Source organism: Candoia aspera, chromosome 18 (genome assembly GCF_035149785.1).
Source record: "Candoia aspera isolate rCanAsp1 chromosome 18, rCanAsp1.hap2, whole genome shotgun sequence".
Lineage (NCBI taxonomy): Eukaryota > Metazoa > Chordata > Lepidosauria > Squamata > Boidae > Candoia > Candoia aspera.
The window spans coordinates 1,650,385-1,671,010 of record NC_086170.1 but is presented as its reverse complement, the minus strand read 5'-3'; the positions used below and the strand labels follow the sequence as shown (position 1 = coordinate 1,671,010).

The window sequence follows — 20,626 nt, the reverse complement described above, 5'->3', positions numbered from 1 at the left end:
AGCAGCCACTTGAAGTTGTTTGCCAGTTATGTTTGCTTTTTCTTTCAGAGTTGCCCAGCGATGTTATCGGGCATCATAAAATCCTGTGGCTGTTGAGGTTACTGATTAAATTTAATCTCTGTTTGGTTTAAAAAAAAACAAACACATCCACCCACCCAATGTGACCGTTTCTTGCCTGAGGGGTGGGACATGTTCAGAGAGCTAAACAAAGCAATTACTTGTTTCTGGGACAAGGCATTTTTATAAAAAGAGCTGTCAAATCACAGATGCAGTCAAAGGCAGGCAGTTCCTGAGAGAGCAGCTATTTCTTGCTCTAGCAAACTCCATGGAGACTTTGCAGCTTGCAAGCGAAGCCGGCCAGGAGATAGACCAACGCGAGATTTCTGAAGAGAGATCTCTCCAAATGGATGGCGGTCCCGGAGTCAAGGGTTACTCCATCCAAGAGGACAAGCCTTGCTGTTTGCCCTGTGAAAAAAGCGTGGATCTAGAACTCAGAATTGCAGAAACTGAGACTTCGGTGTCCCTCAGTCCCGTCGCTCTGAAAGCGTTGGCCCCGGCACCTCTCCAGCAATGCCCGTTCAGAGTCTCCATTAATGACATGGACTGCCTCATCTGCTTCAACCGATACAGCCGCGCCCGGCTGCCCAAAGTCCTGGCGTGCCAGCACACCTTCTGCGCCGCGTGCCTGAAGTCGATCTTGCGGAATGAAGATCGCACCTGGATCATCACCTGTCCCCTCTGCCGAAAGGCCACTGTGATATCCGGGGGTCTCATCTGCAGCCTCCAAAACCAGGCACACGTCATGGAGCAATTGGGGAGCCCAGATCCAGATACCGAGATGGCTGGCCCTCTGGGCACTGCTGGCGCGTGTCATAGCCAGCATCCTTCCCTTGAAATGCAGCCCCAGGACGGTGGAGATACCAGCCCAGCTGCCACCAAGAGACTGATCCTGCTGTTACTGCTGGTTTCTCTGCTGATTGTCCTCATACTCCCATTCATGGACACCGGACTGCTAATGTGGTCCCTCTGCTTCATGATGCTTCTGGGGGCCATCCTATCCTCCGTGCTTTGCTGGGATCCCAGGTGGACATGCCCAAGTCTTTCGCTGCCCCTCTGCACAAAGAAGGTCAGCCAAGTGGCCTGAGAATGGCTTTGGGACTTGAGCGGGCACCAGAGGAAGAGGACCAAGAGAGTAGCTGAATAGGTGCCAGGGCTGGGTGGGTTCAAATGTTCCCTGTGCGTACACACCTGGGAATCATGGCACAGATCCATAGCTGTTTCTGGAATCCAATTTCATGGGCACGTTGGTCAGAAAACAGCAAACACAATCCTGATGCTTCCCTGAAAGATGTATTATTTTGCAGGATGTCTGAACAAGTTTTCCCACTGCTTTGCTCCATGACAAACAGAGGGTGGCTTCTGGCTTTAAAAAATGTGGGAAAGTCAAACAAAAGTTAATCAGTAACATCTAGATGGAAACTCCACAGTGAGAGGCAGTCTACCTCCAAAGAGCCAACGTTAGACACCAGCAACTGGGACAAACTGTGGCCCGCATGTCCTCCTCAAAGGCAGTCCTTTAAGGAGATGAAGATGTGAGCTTTGATTTATCAGGGTCTAATGGTAGTCTTGGTTGTAATTTAACCATTTGTGAGGTTATCTTCAAGGCTGCACAACTGTAAATGCTGAAAATAGAAAGCTTGCTCTTTAATTCCATTGTTAAACACACCGTTATGGTGCTTAAGAAGATTTTTAAAAAATCAGTGCACATGTTCCAGATAAACTGGGAATTTAAATCCATTCCAGGGGGGCTTCTGCACCAGGTGACTTAAATTTCCTCTGGAAACCTTTGATGCAGGGTACAAATGTGTTTGTTCTTATGTATGGGTTGTGGGGAGGTTGCAGCTGTTCTGAGAAACCAAGATTCACCTTAGTAAATGGGAACAACCACAGAATAAGCAGTCCTGAAGTGAGGGCTGTTAAAGCATTCAGTATTGTTGAAATGTTTTATGTGTATGCTGTAAAGATTTGTATAAAGAGAATTTCTCCTTGGTGGTTTTTTGCTTTATTTTGCTTGCCCACCCAGAGCTTCTAGTGGGTGGCTAAAGGCTGTAAAAGGCTCTCTGCATCCACAGCTTAACCACGGTTCAGTCAGTGACCTTCTCCCTCCCAGGCTTTGTGATAGAAAAACTTCCATTTGTACTGAATCTCAATTATTTTATAGGGAAGAGGGAAGGCTGCAAAGGTTAGGCAGTAACTTTTGGTTGTCCGTCTTTCATTGCAGCCTGATTGCAGGGTCAGCTATTAATTTCCTTGCCATGCAGAATTTCAGTTTCTATTTCAGTTGCAAAACAGCCCAGCCTCATGATTTTTCTGGTCAGCTGCTTCGCCAAAACGATCCTATTTAAATCTACAGAGGCTTGCTCCAAAGGTGAGGATCAAAAATGCATCAGAAGCAGCCCTCCACCTAGTAATTGCGTTTAGGATTTGAGGGCCTTGCATCTAAAAATGCCCCCTTTCGCTTCCCATCCCTCCCCCGATTAAATGCAAATTGTTTGCGGTTTCCAACGCCGCCTCAAATGCACTCCGCAACTTCCTTCTTCCTCTTTAAGCCGCTGCGAAGGTTGCGTAGCCCTCCCCTTTTCCTACGTGCCCTACGCCTCACCTGTGCCGTAACTCCTTCCGGGAATCGCTCTTTCCCGAGCCGGCCGGTGCAGGGCGGGCCTAGGCGGCCTTTCTGAGCCTCGGACTGGAGTGAGCGCCGAGCCCGCGCGAAGCGACCGGGAGGCTGGGTAGGCTCGGCGACTCGATGCGGCCTTTCTCCAGCTCCAGGACGGCCAGGTGGGTCTGTGGCGAGGATGGGGGGTCCAGACCCGAGGACGGGGGCGGCTCTTCATAATTGGAAATGAAAAACTTTAAGATAAGGGGAGGGGGCTTTGGGGCCTGGGGGGCTCTTCCTTCCTTTGTCACAGAATGTGGTAAATTAAGCCCAGAGGGATGGAAATAGGCTGGGAAGGAAGGAAACGTGTTGCATGGGGAGCAGCGGCGACCCCACCCCGTTTTTACAAGGGGGCTTTCAACCCCCCTCCCCACTTTGGGGTTGCAAAGGGGTCCCTAGCCTGGGGGAGACCTGCTTGCAGCCCCACCCTTGGGCCTGCTCAAGAGAGAGCCTGCAGGCCCTCCATCCCTTGGGCTGGAGGGGAAAAAGCCCCTGTAATTCCAGGGCAACCCAGTTAGGGGTCCGAAAGGGGCCCCCTGCCCTGGGGGGCTTCCCGCAGGTTGCCCCGGCAGAGGGGAGCCCCCCAGCCCCGCATCTGGGGGAGCCACGGCCTGCACCCCTGGCACAGCGGTGGGGCCTCTGCAGAAAGTCTTTGGTTCCCAGGGTGGGTTTTGGGGGGCTGAGACCCCGAAAGGCTACACACACACAGGCACCAAGAGACTGCTTGAGATAATAAATACTAAATAATTAAAACGACCCAAATCAAAATGAGCAATAATCACAGATGTCCAAAGTGTAATATGAAAATATTTAATTAGCAATTAGTGGTGGCAGGGGGAAAAAAACGGGGCTACTAGAATACTTTTTCCTGTGTTTTTCCTTTTTTGAAAAAAAAAACATTTTGTCTATTTTTTTTTCAAAAACAATCATTCTAGTTTCATGTCAGCCTTCGCTCAGGTTTAAAGTTTGCTTTGCGTATGTAAACGTATTCCTTTTCTTTGTTTTTTGTTTTTGCTTTTTCTGTTGTTCGTTTTACCTAATCAATAAACAACCCCCCCACAAAAAAACCCATACTTTTCTCCCCCATCAGGATGATTTTAAAAACAGGAGCCCATCCATTGCATCAATGACCAAGCAACATTTCAATTGCGTATAATATATGTTTTTGATTTGGCAATCAAAGTTAATGCTGTTTCTGGTATCAGAAAGTGGCCTTATCTTTAAAACAGCCACCCAGTGCTTGTTAATTCCTCCTATGCCAATAACCATTTACAGTACTGACAATTGGAAAATTTACCATGTGGAGGTTCTGAGCAAGATTTAAACTCCCATCTCCGAAAGACCTTGGAAGGGGAAGTTTCTTGGCACAATCAAATGCAGATATTAAATTATGATACCCCAAACTGAGAACATTGCTGGTAGCAACCCAGTCTGCCTGTTCTGAGCATAGATGAGGACATTGCCATGCTGTAATTACTGGTCCTCATGATCAGTGTTCAGAAATATGATTGGCAGAAATATTTTCTGGTCCCAGGCCTGTATAAGACTTACAATACTGAAATGGAAAAAAAAAAAAAAAAGGAATGTTGGGTTTTGTGAGTTAGGTAGGAAGGATGTTGTTTGCACAGTGAAAAAGCGTCAATCTAAAATTTGTTTTCTTCGGTGTGCTTATCCAGTAAGCCAACAATATTCAGAAGGAATCTGGTAACACCTTTTCAGACTAACACATTTTATTAAAAGGCGTAAGTTTTTGTGAGCTGCGACTCACGAAAGCTTATGCCTTTAAATAAAATTTGCCTGTGCTGGTCTTTGACTGTAATAAAGACTGATTTGATTTGGTTTGGTTTAATAAAAATTGTTTGTTTGACATGGTGCTACCAGACTCATTCTGATTTTTGGCTGCCGTAGATTAACAATAGCTCTCCTACTGCGATGCCAACCATGCTGTATCTGATAAAAGGGTATAAAATGACCAGTCCCATCAAAAAGGGAAAAAATGATCAGCCCCTTTGCCTCTCAAATTTTAAAATTAGTGCATCCCAATTCTTTCAGCTGCCCCTGAGCTACGAGGCCAAAAGATAAGATTAGTCAGAGATAAAGATCACCAGCCAAGGGTGAATCCCAACCTTGGACAGACGATCCTCGAGCCATCATGCAGCATTTAGGACATATTCGGGAATTGGAACGTTGCCCCCAGAAATGTATTTTGCAGTGTTGCTAGAGGGGAATCACTGTTGCATGGCATTTACTAAGGCTTGTAAAAAAAAAAAAGAGCAAGGTAGATCATGCTTGTCTTATTGATTATAATATACATAAGTCCTTTGATAGCACACTTATGCTTAGGCACATATTCTGAGATCCAGAGATAATTGGCCAGTCTGGAAAAAGGAACATCTGTGTTATAGCTTGGCATGAAATTTGCCTTGGTTGTCATTTTAAAGCTTGTTCCATAAATGGGGGGGGGGGATTATGGAAGAAAAACAAAGAATTTTGCAAACCATCAAAGTCATTTTTAGTTTGTGCACAACTTGTTGCATTTGGATCTGGGGCAGTCGGGAGGCACATCGGCACACAAAGGAAAACTCCTTTTACAGTTGGTGGTGGTGGTTGTGTTAGTCTGACCCCAAGGTTGTGGCTTGTCCTCGTGTCCAGAACCAGGAGGTGGAGAACACCGGGGTGTGTGTGTGTGTTAAAGAAACAGTTAGAAAATAATCTAAAGCTACCAAAACTTGCTAGGAATTCAAACGTCACCATTCCCAGAAACAGACATATGGTCATGAGAAGCCAGGAGCTGAGAATTAGCCAGGTGAGGTGTTATCAGTTTGACTTGTATGCATTTGATTGCCTTCGACAAGCACAAAAATCACCTCCAGGTGACCGAGTATAAAAGCATAAGCAAGTTAGAAAAGTCAACGGTGAGTGTGTCACGGGTTGATTTGGATTTGCATGTCTGGAAAATCTAGGAAAAAAAAAAAGGAACAACTGCATGCTTTGGGGTAGGACCTCTCCTTGCGTGCAAGTTGTTTCTGGCATGTGCCGTTTAAAACAAATCAGAGGGCAGATGATAAGGAAGAGCTTGCCTCCTCCCGACCAGGAGTCACCCCTGGGATTGCACTGGATCTATTAAAGCAGATTTCATGCTCCCGAGCCCTTTGTTATGAGAAACACGTGTGACTTCCTGGGTTCAGTGTGAAGGCAAGCTGGCCAGACTTGCAGTACGTCATGTGAAATGGAAGCCATGTTGAAGGTGGGGCGAAACGAAGCGTTCCTTGGCAGACCCTTGCCCTGAAAGGCCAGCCATCCCACAGAAGAATCTGTGCCAGAAGGTTGGTGCTCTCATTAAGCTACAGAGTAATTGGAATTTTATGGTTTTATTATGCCTGTTATTCTGTCTCAAGGGCATCTACGTCCCACTGGTCTGGGCAGTGGCTTCCCTATAATGCAAATTATGACCAGCAGTAATGGAACACGGAGGACCAAAGTTTCCATCATCTGATAAGTTGGCAACATGTAAAGTGAAGGGATTCCCTTTGGCTGGTTCCCTTGTAACCTTTCTCCTTGCTAAGAGGGGAGGGTAGAGTGGGCTGGGGGGGTGCTCTTCCGTGGAGGTGGTCAAGCTGCCTGGCATCTGGGAGACCTTTGCGAGGACCGTCCCGCTGTTTACCTGCCTTCAGAACAAGCTGGAGGCTGCATTCACCCCAAAGGATTAACTGGCTCAGTGGAAAACTCATTAAACTTGGTCCGTTTCAATTGTGCGTGTGTTTGCTTTCATAATCTGTTGGCTTAGTTTATGCACTGCTGCTCTGAGGGGAACTAGAACTGGTTAATTCACTCTGCAGGTTTATCATCATTAGTGAACACCAACAAAATAAAGCGACGTCTGTGGGCCATGGGGAGGCAATGGAGCCTTCAGGTACAGAGGCAGTCTACCTTGGGATTTCTGTAATTAGGGGGGCAGTGTTGATAGCAGCCTCCCTCAGATCTTCGGCAAAGCCTTCCCAGAAGTCCCTTGACTTGCCCTAGGACAGTGTTTCTCAACCTTGGCAACTTGAAGACGTGGGGACTTCAACTCCCAGAACTCCTCAGCCAGCCAGCCATGCTGGCTGGGGAATTCTGGGAGTTGAAGTCCCCACGTCTTCAAGTTGCCAAGGCTGAGAAACACTGCCTAGAAAGTTGGAATCTGAACTGCATTGATATGTCAGTGCAAGCTCAGCAACCTCCATAGGAAGAAGCAGTCTATCTCGGGGAATGCTTGAGGAGGGCCGTTGTTTTTACAGCCTGCTTGCTGACTCACCTGCCGAGGGGCTGTTGGAAAAGGGATGCTGAGAGACACAGGGATTCTTCTTGTGTTCTTACTTGGTGTTTTTGTGTCCCCTATGGCAGGAACAGACAATGTCTGCTCATGCCCAGCCGGGCTGGGGGCCCTGGAGCAGCAGGCCAGAGAAGGAAGAAAACGAAGGGTCAAGGGCAGGCCTGGGCCGACAGCTGGGCGAACCGGGGAAATTTGCTTACGCAGCCCTCTGTGCGGTTTCCTTGGCCTCGCTGTTTCCAGAGCAGGAGGAAAGGTGAGCGTTTTGGCCCAGCTGGGCTTGCTGCTGTTTTGGCTCCGAGCAACTGAGAAAGCATCGGGCAGGAAATGCAAAGGCCGGATATTCTGGCCTCTGCTCTGATGTCTTTGTCGGCGGGGAAAAAGAAGAGAGATTTATGCCTGGGCCGCGCTGGCATCTGCAAAAGTTTGCAAAGGGGTAGCCAGCTTAGGTTTTTTGCAGGAAAGGAAAGCGATTGGTGGGCGTTTAAGGCTAAGCAGTGTTGCAGTGTAAGGGTTTACAGATCAAGCTCCCTTCATTCCTGCAAGGAAGGTTTTATACCCGTGTTGAAGTTGGGGGGAACAAAAGGTAAGTATAGGTGGATTGGCCGACATAATTTAATTAAACCTCTGTGCCTTTTTGATCCCCCAAGCAACCTGCCCCTCCCCGATCGATGAGCTATACACGCGGGTGTGAGCGTTGTTGTGTATGAAAAAATGCCATGACTCGCTTCTCCTGGGCCTCTTTCCGCAGCCCGTACAGGACGGGAGTGGTGGAGAACCTGGTCACCTGGCTGGAGCTGCCGGAAGCCGTTTTGCCATCGATGCTGGCCTTTGCGGGCGGCCTCGGAGCCGAAGGGACAGAGACCTTTGCCCGGATTCTGCTGAGCGAGCCGCTTCTGAAAGATCAGCCCGGCACCATCATGCTAGTGAGCCAGAGGCGTTTTTCCTGGGATCCCTGGCCCCTTTCCTACCCTTACTGGTTGGTGTGGTTTGGTCCCTTCTGAATTAAAGCTCACGCCAGGATGACGTCTTTGAAAAGCAGTCCAGAGTAACCCTCTCTTCTCTTTGCCCCCCACCTCTGAGAATGGAGGTGCCATGAACAATCCTTACCCTTTTCCTTCTCTTTTTCGAGAGTGGAAAAACTTCTTTCTAGCCAAGATTTCCACCTTCCCAAATCCAAACTTTTGGGGGAATGCCCTTGTTTTCTTTTTTTTAAACGCTCATCATTTCACCTGTGTGTTTCTGTTCATTTTTTTAGGATCTTGTTGCCTTTTCTCTCAAGGATGGTAAGTGAATTCAGGGTCCTATTTTTCCCTCCCTGCCCCGGTTATTTTTATTAGCTCCTAACCAGGATGACGGTCAAAGCAAAACGGCTTCTAGCAGAGGCAGCAAAGAGAAAGGAATCTAGGCAGGCAGTAAAAAAGAACGTATTTTGAAGGTCAGATCTCTCTGAGACTTCCCTGGCAACAGTGTTGAGATTAAAGGGAATTTGTTCTGTAAACAAGTGTTGAAAATCTATATAAAGATCTTTTCCATCCTTCTACCCGTATAATGTAACTATAGAAAAGAACAATCAGCATTGAAAATGGTTAATGAAACAGTTTGGAAAATACATGTATACAAAGATGTTTCTGTGTGTGTGTGTGTATACATATATACACACACACACACATTATTGATACAAATCTAAGAGCTCTTATACTGGCATCTTTTTAAGCTGCCTTATATGGACTTTTGTGTCAAAAAGACTGCTCTCCAACATGCAAGGTTCATTAGAACAGTCCAAGGGCGAAATCATTTCCAAGACAGAACTGGCCCCGTGTTACCTGAGCATTAGGCGCTCTGGATCGGTGGGCAGCTGCCTCCAGCGGTCGATTCACTGAATTGCTCTGAAATAGGACGTGCCTTGGCTGTTACTGGTCAAGCCGGTCATGAGGGTACGATTTGCTACGGGAAGGCATAAATTTGGGGGAGCCAGGCAGTGGGCCACTGATTTTGGGACGATTTCCCCTCCATCGTGCATTCAGGGACAGGGCGCAAGTTGGCGAGGACCGGCTTCCTTTGATAGTAAATGCCCCCCTCTTCCTGCCCTGTTTGCCCAGGCTACTACGATGCTCGCATGCGGGTGCTTCTCTCCCACATCACCAGGTTGCTGAGGATCCCGTTGCTGGAATTGGAAGATGCGGAGGGCTGTCTCCTTGAATGCCTGAAGGAGGAAAAAGAGGTGGAACCGGAGTATGTTTCCTCCAGACCCTTGTGTCTTTTTTTTGCAAGGCGCAGCCACAAGGGAATCAATACCGTGCAAGTAGAAAAACGCATGTCTTTTAAATATTTGGTTTCTGCCGAGAGGAGAGGGCGGCATTTTACTCAGAGCAGGTAAAAGTGCTGCTGCTTTTGAAAGAGTTGCAAGGAAAAAACAGATCTCAGGGGCAAAGGAGGGCATTCCCCTGGAAGCCTCTATATCCACTTTCTTTCCTTTCTTCGGGGTTTCGAAGCCTCCGTCCAAATGTTTTCCCCAAAGAGCGATTCGGATGGAGCAGAGTCAGCTGCAAAGACACGTAATTGTCTCCAGCTGAAAATATTTTCTTTCCTGAAGAGCTAACGTAAACAAACAAGTGCCGTCGAAAAACCTTCAAGCTGGCCATTTCGTTGCTGGAAAATAATTAGCTCCACATTTTAATCACTCCCTTGCCTTTTTGGTTTAAAAGCGGCCTGAAATCAAAGTTGTAGAACTGGAAAGAAGGCTCATTTTGAGGGCGGGATATTCCCAAAGTGGGGATTGGCGCTGAAACCCCCCTGGCTTTTGTGGCCATTTAACTTCCCTTGAGTCCTTTCGGCGTTTGCTTTATTGAAATTGCAGGACTTGTTTAAAAAATGCTGGGTGGTGTATTTTAATATTTGCTGTTTTTGTCACGCAAGCTGCTCAGGAGATAGGAGCTGCCTGGCAGGTGAGTCGTTCTGTGTGTTTGGCTTGCCATCGCTTCTGTTTCGGATGCATCCATTTTTACTTCTGTGAATCCCACGAGGAACGTTCCAGGGTCCGGCCCGCCTGTGGGGCAGAGGGAGGCAGCCCCTCAGTTATTGGGACAGAATAGGGCAGTGAGGAGAGAAAGTCACTCTTTTCCTTCCTCCTTCCCCATCACCCCCAAGAACGGTCAAAGCCGCGCGGAAGAAAAAGGAGAGGAAGCAGCGGCTGAAGCGCTTCCTGCTGATCGGCTTGGCGACGGTGGGCGGCGGGACAGTCATTGGTAAGGAGGCCTTCGAACTCGCCTCCCCTGAATGGCGGGCCTCCCATCGGGATCAGATTCCGGGCCCGTTGCCCCCAGCAGTTAGCATGCTGGCTGGGGATGACGGGAGTCGTAGTAGGGCACGTCCTGGGAGCAGCAGGCTCGGCACCCGCATCAAGCAAAGGCCAGCTCTTGGGGGAACAAGCAAAGAGCCACGAATGCTGGCTAAGGCCAACGTTTTGCCTTCCGTTTAGGCCTGACCGGGGGACTCGCAGCCCCCTTGGTGGCTGCCGGAGCAGCAACCGTCATTGGGACCGCCGGGGCGGCTGCCTTGGGATCAACGGCCGGGATCGCCATTATGGCTTCGCTCTTTGGAGCTGCTGGGGCAGGACTCATGGGTAAGGGAGATGGAAAGGCCCGGGGGTTTCGTGAACAGCCTCTGACTGTGCAGAAGGGTTGCGCTTTGACTCTTGGCATCTGCCGGGGAAGGGAAGGCTCCTGCCCCAGATCTTGCAGCCCATGGCCAGTGGGAGTCGGCAAGACCGGACCCCCTTCAGGGCAAGCTAATCTATGTCTTGGTTGCTGTTGCAAGGGCCGTGGCTTGCCCTCTGCCTGGAAAAAAAACCTGCTTAAAATAAATAGGGAAGTCCTCTGTCTGCTGGGGTCCTGGGCGAATAATGTTACTGCCCAGAGAAGTCCCCAGTCCAGGCAGCATCTTTGCACACCCAGTGACTGATTGCACACCAGCCCTTCTCCCTTTTATCTCTTGAATTTAGGGCCACCGGACTGGAGGGTCAGCGTCCAGGAGGCTCAGCTCAGCCTTCAAATCCTGGGCATATAAAGCGAGCCCTTGACCAAAAGGGGTCGGCTCCTCAGGGCCGGCCTGTGGAGGGCGGGAAGGACCTGGGGGAGAATTGGACACCTCCCCTGATCTAGTTCCCACCACACAGCATCCAGGTAGAGCAAATGGGGGGTTGCGGTTCAGGGGAGAAGCTTGCCCATCCCTCAACTGTCTAGCAAAGATTTAAAATCTTCTGGTTTTCCTTTTGACCAAGATCCCGACTGACATTGCTCTGTTTCTGATTTGCTAAGCCAGGATCAAACCATGCTTTCCTCCAGCAGTTGGAGACAGGTTGCTAGTAAAAAGTCAGCTTCTCTTTTCTCAGCGTGGCTGGCCACCTGTGCTAGGCTCAGCTTGGAATTTCACCTTCAAGCCAGTCTAGTCCAACGTGGCCGAAAGGGGCGATCCAGCCTCTGTGTCCGATTTTGGTTAAAAAGCATTTGCTGTCTTGGATAGGCGCTTGGCTGTTAAAAGCCTCAGTCCCTCCACTTTGCTACTTCAGCGATGCAAATGTTATGTTTTGTGTTACGTATTTTTTTTTAACTTCTCTACAGGCAGGGCCTGGTCCGAGGCTGTGACCAACCGTGGCCTCTATTTTGAAGAGCCGGGACGTGTACCGTATTAATTGTGTATTTGTGTGCGTGCTTGCTCCGTTAGGGTACAAGATGAAGAAGCGTGTGGGTGCCATAGAAGAATTTGAATTCCTTTCCTTAACGGAAGGGAATCAGCTCCATATTGCCATTGCAGTCACCGGCTGGCTCTCTGCAGGGAAATACGGTAAGAGCCCACCTCTCTGCCGCTGGCGTCACTTTCCTCACGTTGCAGCAGTGCAGCCAAAGCACGGTGGATATCAAAAGGTTGCCATTTTTAAAAAAATTACCTAATGGTCCTGGCCACCGTTGGTGAATATGGGGGTTTTTACATTCAGAAAATATTTTTTTGTGCAGGCTGTCTGCAGTTCTAAATAGTGTTTCTTTCTGGCTCTCATCCTCTGGTGTCCTCGCTCCCCAAAGGTCCCTTGTCTTGCTAGCAAATGTCCTTCCTCCTTTTTCCTGCGGGCTGTTATCCCCACTTGACATCAGCCGCTGCTCTATAACACGCTTGGCTGTAAAATGATTCACCTTTGTTTTTTACAAGCCTTTCTGTTTGACTGCCATGCCATTTCATTTTCCCCATCTGAGGCTGAGGTCAATGCCTCTGAGATGCAGGGAACGCTCCCGCGGGTGAAAGGTGATGATGTGGGTGGCCTGGGAGTCTGGGATGGGGCAGGGATTATTTCAGGACTGGGCAGAGAAGGGGAGCTGTCTTTCCCTCAGGCCCAGGGGTTGATTTGAGCTGGTGACGGTGCGTCTCGCTTCACCACCACAGCGAGAAATTGTCCGCCCCACAGTTGGCTTGTCCTGGTAGGCAGATGTAAACCCTTTGGGGAGCGTGTGGCTCTTCCAGGAGTGCTGGTTTATAACTCCCAGTGGCAAGAATTGATTCCCTTCCTCAGAGATCTCCTGACCCCCCTTGGCGCCCCTCTGCCGGAGGAGGACCAGGAGCAACGCCCGGGACTCTGTTGTGGCTCCTGAAGGCCACCTTTGCACCCCACAGCTGCACCTCGCACAGACCCTGGCCTTTGTAACTCTGCAGGCAGTTTCACCGCTCCGTGGAGCAGCCTGCTGCAGTCCAAGGAGCAATACTGTTTAGCCTGGGAGTCCAAATACTTGATGGAACTGGGCAGCGCCCTGGACACCTTGTGGAATGGACTTGTCAACGTGGTCGCTCAAGAAGCCCTCAAGTACACCGTCTTGTCGGGTGAGTGAGCGCCGAGCAGCCTTCTTTTGGGGAGGACGGAAAAACACCACGGCTCCTTCAGGCTCGGCTCAGCCCCGGGCAACTTCATGGCCCCGTCTGGGTGGTTTTCTTGGCACTGGCATGGAAGCACAGTTCCCTCCTTAGTCTCCTGTCCGGGGATGAACCAGGCCTGAGCCAACACAAAGGTCATCTGCTTTCGAGTTTCATTGGCTAGGAGGCAATTGCAAGGGAGGTCACGGATGCCCTTGGGTGTCCCGATGGGCTTGTTCCCATGCGGATGATGGGAGCTGAACTCCCACAGCTACCTCGATTGTCAGCCATCCCGTCTGCTCTGCCTCCTCCCAGGGATCGTCACGGCCCTGACCTGGCCTGCTTCGCTGCTGACGGTCGCTAGTGTGATAGACAACCCTTGGGGAGTGTGTCTCCATCGCTCCACCGAGGTCGGAAAACACTTGGCACAGATACTCCTTAGCCGGCGGCAGGTAGGCCGAAGGAGGTTCTGGCCCACAATCCACATTTGTCCTGGTCTACCTTTAATAGGGTTTCTTCAAAGGCACATCAGCCCATAGTAATGTCGTTTATTATGATTTCAGAAAAGGTGGGCACAGTGCAGAGGCCAGTTTTCCTACTTTTAGGAGTCAATATACTTTTAGGTGGCAATATAGTTTCAGAAGCCAGAGGATTCCCAGTAGTGGAGTGCTGGGATTCAGCTCCCCCACCCCCCATATCACTGCTAACACAAGTGGAAAACCACAAAGCAAAATTACAGAAATGGCTGCCTGATTTCGGATGGCCTGAAAGCCAGCCAGACCAGGCCTTCTTGGCCTTCAGTTCAGCTCCTGCTTATTTAGCTGCCGTCAGCGCTGTCTTTGAGGCGGTCTTGCGTTCCCACCACCGGCATCCTCTCTGGGGACCTTGGCCTGCATCCCCCAGAATGCGGACTAGAGACATGATGGCTCAAAAAAAAAAAAAAAACCAAGGACGCGAGATGGCTTTTCGCATTTTTCTCCTCTCCTCCTCCTCCTCCTCCTCCTCCTCCTCCAGGGCAAACGGCCAGTGACGTTGGTCGGGTTCAGCCTTGGTGCAAGAGTGATCTACTTCTGCCTGCAGGAAATGGCCAAGGAGGAAGGTAGGTCAGGCCCCCCCTCCAGTTTTTGGGTTTGCGCCTGAGGGCTGACCCCCCGCCCAGAGATGGCACCGCTTGGCTCGGACAACCAAAGCGATTTCAGCCCAGATCTCCCAGGAACTGTTTCGGTGGCTTTCGTAGCAGTTACGAAAGTCCCCCGAGTTTCCTTTCTGGCCTGTCTCTTTTCCTTAAAATCTCCGTCCCTGTCTGCCATTCGTTTCTTTCCTCCCGCCCTGGGCCTGCCATCTGTCATCGTTGCAGACTGGGATCTGGGTATTAATGATGCTTCCCCCCACCCTTCCGTTGGCTAGCAAAACGGGGAGGAATTGAGTCGTCACGATGGCTCGAGAGATGCCGGATGTGGTGGGGGTGTCGTCAAGCCTTTTGGCTTCTCGCCATCACAGATTGGTCCCTTTCCCTTGCCAAGTGAAAATCTGACGCCATCGTGATCACGGGCTTCGTTTTCTCCTGCCAAGAAAGGAAGCCTGGCAGGGCAGGCCCGCAGGAGGGTGCTTTCCCCAGCAGATTTCAGAGAGACGGCGTTTGGTTCTACGCTGAATTAAAACAATGCTCCGGTTTCTAATCCCAGATTGTTGCCTTGGTAGCCAATTCTCTGCTGTCTCCAGCCTGTGAGAGAAGGGGGGGGTCTCTCCCACCCTGACAGTCATTCTGATTCCAGGATAATTAATTTGCTGCTTGTGCCTGCAAATTCTGGGTGGAATCTCTTGAGTTCTATTTTAATGTGCCTGTCTTTCTTAATTCGGGCCCTGCTTTGTCTAGCTGGAAGGAGTCTTAAGCACAGCAAATAAAAAATAATAATGAAACAGAACACAGAGTAAGACGTAAAGAACCCTGTCACCCTAAAAAAAAAGGTGGAAATCAGCGCAAGTCGGTTGTTGAAGTTTCCACAGATCCAGAATTAGTGCTCTGACGAGTTTATTTTCTTGGTGGTTTGGACTTCCTTGTTTTATTTTCACCCATCCGTTTTGCTTTTGTTCTGTCTGGTAGCTGTCGTAAAGCTGTAAAAGGAATATTACTTTCCAACATACACAGCTGATTCCATCTCAGCTCGAGGAATCAATCTGAATTGTTTTTCCAAGCAGGGCCATAGGCATAGGACGAGGGGGCCCCGCGCTTGTAGTGGTTTAGATTGCAGGCCTTCCTCCAAAGGAGCAGGGCTTGGATCGCTGCAGCCCCAGGGACTGAAGCTAAACAGGCCCCCTCCGGTGATGCAAGTGGGCCACCCTTGGGTGGGGTCTCTTTCAGACTGCAAAGGAATCATTGAAGACGTGGTGCTTCTGGGTGCCCCAGTAGAAGGAGAGGCCAAGTACTGGAAACCCGTCACCAAAGTCGTTTCAGGCAGGATCATCAACGGCTTCTGCAGGTATCGCTGCCCCTAACAGAGGCACCCCCCCTTTTTTTCCCTTTTGTTTCCTCTCCAAAGAAGTTTCTAATTTCCTTAAAAATTACTTTTCAAATTTGACCGTCTACCTTGACTTCCACTCTCTCCAAGGAGGTGGCCACCAGCTTTAAGCTAACCATCAGAAAACAGATCGCTTTGCCAGAATTTAACCTTGGGAAGATTGAATTTGGTTTTTCCCCAGCTTTGTTTACATCCGAAAGTATGGAACCTGCATGCACAGGGGCCCGTTCACCTGCGTGCCAAAGACTGGAGATGTGTAAGCGGGAAGGCTGTTGGGTTGAAATCTGATTTGTGGGCCTTCCCAAAGTGCCAGCCTTGGACAAATTGAGGAAGTGCCAAGGCTCATTTGCTGTCCTGCCTTTTCGAGCGCTTTGCCCTGCCTTCTGCCTGGCAGCCTTTCGGATGTTAGACAGCAGCTCCATCTCCCTCAAAGTTTCTCCAGACTCAAGCTAACCTGTGATTCCAGCTGCATTCCTCCCTCTCTTGTCCTTCACCCTCCAGGGGAGACTGGCTGTTGAGATTTGTCTATCGGACGTCGTCTATTCAGCTCAGCGTCGCAGGGCTTCAGCCTGTCAACCTGGATGACCGCCGGATGGTGAACGTGGATCTGTCTTCCATTGTAAGTTGGGCGGCTTCCGACGAACAGGCTGGAAACGTTGGTGGGAAGCCACTGTGGAGGCCTTGCGAGGTTCAGGGGCTTGCAAAGCAACCACCCACGGCGTGGGCAGACGTGGTTTGAGGGCGGTTGAAGAGATGCCCGGCCGTGAGGCTTTCCCCCAGCACGTACTGAAAGCAGCTGTGTGCCCGCTTCTATGCAGAGGGGGTTCCTGACCCCCTGTGGCTGCAAGCAAGTACGTTCTTGCCTTCTCAAAAATATGGCCTGCTTAGGAAGACTGTTTCCAGCAAAGCTGTGGGCTGGGTTTGAGCAGCCTGCCAGTCTGGGCTAGGAGGGTTGACAGTGTGTGGTCCAACGTACATCGGGGAACCCAGTCCTTGTCCTGGCCTGGTGGGGAAGGGGGCCATCAGATTCGACCATCCTGGGGTTCCCTGGGACGTAGCGTGTCATGTGGACAAAGGGCTTGTTTAGGGTTTAAATGGGTTGTCCGAATGTAGCCATAGCGTAACATTTCTCCTGTGTCAGCTCACCCAAGGGCCCAGAATATGCATTCCCAGCAGCTGATAAAAATGCGCGCTCCCTCTTTCTCTCTGAGAAGCCCAGAGAGGCCGCCAACAATGTGAAAGATTTTTTAAAACAATCACAAGGAGGGGCTTTGCGGCAGAAATGACAAGAGCCCTGTGTCGTCCAGAATCTGCTTTTTGTGACTTGTTGGCCGCAGGGATCCAACCCCGGCACGCCCCTTGTTCCCCAGACAGAGCCCAGGACCATCGGGGGGCTTTATCCCTCCCCCATTAAACCAGAGGATTGCTTTCTGCTTCTTAACTCTGGTTGATTTCGAGGCCGTCTGCCGCTTTCCAGTCGCCCTCTGAGATCACTGCCAGCATCTGGAAATCAGATGTGCACTAGGGCGTTTGACAGGATTTTTAATCAAAGCTCCAGTCTTGCTAAAATTAAAAGAAAACAGCCGAAGCCAGGAGAATTATCTCTAGCGGCAGATTGCCTGGTAAAGTCAAGGATTGGGGGAACAAGGAAGCCCAAAAACTTTTGGCATTTCGGGGCAGGTCTCAGGATCTCCAAATGCCAACATGCTTCAGTTTTCTCTCTCCATACAACCAAGAGGGCTCTACCAACAGCTGTTAACTGGGACCTAAGTGGAGCCTCCATGAGTAGGGGCAGTGTATCCCTAGATTCTGGAGGCAAACGGAAGAACTTTTAAAGCGTTAAATTGCAATCGTTGGGCTGTCCACATTCAGAGCCATCCAACCAGGGAGTCTTCATCTGGAAGCACGCAAAGGCATTTCAGCAGAGTTTGTGTTGTTCAAGTAGCTTCACTTTGAATTACTGTGTTCTGTCAGTTGTGAAGGAAAACAAAAGGGGGAAAAAAGAGAAGCGTGTGTCCAAAAGAAAGAATCAAATTCATCAGATTCAAATGTAGCCTGCAATGTGTTAGTTAAGTTTAGCCTAATTTAATATAGGTGGTATCAGAAGGATTAATTAAAAAGAATAAACGTGGCTACTCTACCTGGGCTTCTGTCAGTGCTGGTGGTGGAAGGGGAGGATTTTGGGAGGGGGCTGGCGATCAAGCTGTGGGGGAGCCACAGCCCCCTTGGTTTAAGGCGTCCCAGGGTCTGGCTGGCCTGGGGTCGCATCCAGAAAGGAGGAAGGCGCTCCGGAGGGCGGCTCGTCTGCTCCCGCAGGTGAGGGTGGTTTGATGCCTGCGTTGGCTTCCCTTGCAGGTCAGCGGCCACTTGGACTACGTGAAGCAGATGGACACAATCCTGACGGCCGTGGGACTCAAAACGAGGCAGTGCCTGGAAGACCAAGGGGGGCTCCTGGCGGTGCCTTCCCCACCCAGCGAGGAGAAGCAGGGGACGCAGCCGGACAGCAGAGCCTCCGAGGAGCCCGCTGGGCCAGGCAGGGCAGACACGGGTGGCCCTGAGGGGCAGGAAGGCCTCAACGGCAGCGGGGACCACTGGTGCTGGGAGCCGGTCCCTGGGCCTGGGCCAGAGCCCAAGGATGGGGATTCTCCAGCGAGGGAGGCCTCTGGTTCCGAGGGGGACCGGCCTGCTGAAACGCGGCTCTTCGCTCCATCTTGACATTCCCGGGACATTCCACGCGGGCCCTTGTCCCAGCTCTGGGGGCGGCAGGGCAGGTGGGGAGGCACATTTTGACGGGCCTTCGGGGGGAGCTCAGATGAGGTGAGGCTTCCCAAAGATCATGCCTGGACTCGGTCTCTCTTTAGAAGAGGCTCTTTTGATCGCCCGTTGAGCCAGGCTGCGAGGGGGGACCGTCTGCTTGGCCTTCAGGAGCCCTCGGGTCCAGGCCAGCCCTTCCAAGCTATGGGTGCCGTGGCCGTTTGGAATTGGGCAGAGCGAAAGGAAAGGTAGCCTGCTTCTGAAGGTGGAGGCTCCACTGAACACTTCCCACCCCCAGCAGGAAGGGGCATCTTCCAGGGCTACCGGTTACACCGCTTGAGAATGTTAGATTCCCCCCCCCCCCCGTACGGAGAGCTGTGAAGACACGACACGCCTTTTGCTCGTCAGCTGTTAAAGGTTGATCGTTGATTTTAATCAATAGGCAATATTCCTCGTTGCTTTTGTAGCTCTCTGAGCCCTCTTGGCAGAAAGGAGGGTGCAGATTAAATTCAGAACAAGCAGATCAATAGAAACAGCCCCTGGAAGGTATCTTTGTCTACGTAAATGAAGAAAACTAAAAAATAGGCATTAAAAAATTGGGCACGGGGAGGAATCTCTTGTGGGCCTTCCTGTAGCTTCCCTGTTGCTGCTGCTGCTGCTGCGCCTCGGTCCGGGGGTCTCCTGGCTGTTCGCTAGTTTTCACTTCATCTTGTTCATTTTTAGGCTGTGTTGGCCGTCCTCAGCCTGCCGACGCAGGTTGTAATGACCATGTGTGTCCACAGGAGGGCAGACTTTTCGGTCCTTCACTGATTGCAATGCTCCTGGAGATGCGATCATAATTTGAAATTGGGTTTTTAAGGTGGCTTGGGTGCTGATCAGAAAAGAAAAGGGGTGGTGATGGTAGCAGCAGCAATAATGAATCGCCACGGAAGAGTGGCCTTGGGTCTCCCTGTTGCCGTGGCTAGAAGTGACCACAAGAGGACAGACTCCCTGGCCTTTACCAGCCACCCTGCCCTCTTGGAGATGATGTTAATTTGTATTTTTATCTTTTATATTCTTTCCTTTGTAAGTGCTTAGGTGTCCTGAGTCCTCATCAAAGCAGGGAGGAAAAATTAAGAGTAAGTGGCCAGTGAAAGGCTGCCTTCCATCTGCTTTGCCAGTTGTCATAGCTAAAAATACCCACAGGAGGGCAGACACGGCTGGCCTTTACCAGCTGCCACGTTAAGTTTAATTTGTACTTTTCATATCCTTTTAACTCTTTTACATTTTATTAGGTCCCTTGAGCACAGCTCAGAGTAGAAAGGGCCCCAGTGGTGGCAGCAGGAATGATGATCACAATAGGACATTTTTCTTGCAGTTCAGTGCTTGGAACGAGCTATTTTCTGCAGCCAGGGAGTACAAGAGGGGTTGAGCAGGGTTTAAGATTGAGAGAGAGCAGGCAGCCGAGAGAGAGAAAATCTCTTTACTCCGAAATTTACAATTTGGTAGGAAAGACTTGGGCAATGGCACCCAGGCTAAAAGGAGAGCCCGCTTCACCCCCGTAAGCCCTCATCCCTTTCTTTCCGGCTAAGTCCAGTTGTGAACAAACACACTTTGGGCATGTTAAGGTTGCAAGCTGGACTCAACCTTGCTTGGGGTGCAGTAGTGAGCAGGATTTAAATTTCTACCAGCCAGGCTTAGAAAGTCCTTAACTGGCATATTATAGTAATAACTGGCATATAACAACCACCACAACTTTGTGACCAAGCAATTGCACCACAGTTCCTTCTATGCTGCAGTCAAATGTAGCAAAGAAACGCAGAAAGGCAGGCTGGGGTTAATAGGCTGCCATGGCTTAGAAAAACTGAAAAGCAGGCAGGCGCTGTGAACATGAGGTGACAGGTGGCCCCTTTGTTTTAAAAATAGCAGGTTTCCCCAGCCAAAATGGCTGTAATAAAACGTCGCTCAAATCTGGTGTATTTGGTGGTGGGAAACATTGTGCCTCGCTGGAATTTCGGCTGTCTTAAAAAAGGGGGTGCTGGGATTAATTAACAGCACGGGTGCGTCAGTCACGGACTATCCTGGCTCACAGTTGCATGCACTTGTTTGGAAAAGGCGGATGAAAACCAAAAGGCTGGGATATCCAGAGTGATTCCAAGGGGGAAAACTCAGCCAAAACAAGCCATCGCTTCGTTTCTGGAGGTGCAGGTGTTCCTCTTACACACACACATGCACACTTAGGTTTACTTGGCAATCACATACAATCACGCTATAAACAATCCAAGCTGTGAGGCTCAGGGGCAGAGCAAAAATCTGAGAAAAAGCTGTCAGTTTCTGGAGAGGGAGAAGACAAATCCCGGTGGGAAAGGAAGAAAGGTGGCTCTCCTTGGCCTTGATGCGGATACTCGGCCGGCAGGCACCCAAATTCTCCCCCTCTTGTGCCCTGCTGCC

General features: G+C 50.2%; 2 protein-coding genes across 2 annotated transcripts; both read left to right on the top strand.

Moving 5' to 3' along the window:
• Positions 1-325: 325 nt before the first annotated feature.
• RNF186 (ring finger protein 186) lies at positions 326-2,049 on the top strand. The gene has a single exon (XM_063317312.1). The coding sequence runs from the start codon at positions 326-328 to the stop codon at positions 1,142-1,144; it is 819 nt and encodes a 272-aa protein (XP_063173382.1). The 3' UTR covers positions 1,145-2,049.
• Positions 2,050-2,595: 546 nt separating this feature from the next.
• On the top strand, positions 2,596-20,336 carry TMCO4 (transmembrane and coiled-coil domains 4). Its single transcript, XM_063317377.1, has 14 exons — positions 2,596-2,838; positions 7,100-7,281; positions 7,777-7,951; positions 8,284-8,311; positions 9,128-9,260; positions 10,176-10,273; positions 10,507-10,650; positions 11,751-11,870; positions 12,729-12,893; positions 13,239-13,375; positions 13,938-14,022; positions 15,286-15,403; positions 15,944-16,061; positions 17,798-20,336. The coding sequence occupies exons 2-14, from the start codon at positions 7,109-7,111 to the stop codon at positions 18,155-18,157; spliced, it is 1,854 nt and encodes a 617-aa protein (XP_063173447.1). The 5' UTR covers positions 2,596-2,838; positions 7,100-7,108; the 3' UTR covers positions 18,158-20,336.
• Positions 20,337-20,626: the final 290 nt, after the last annotated feature.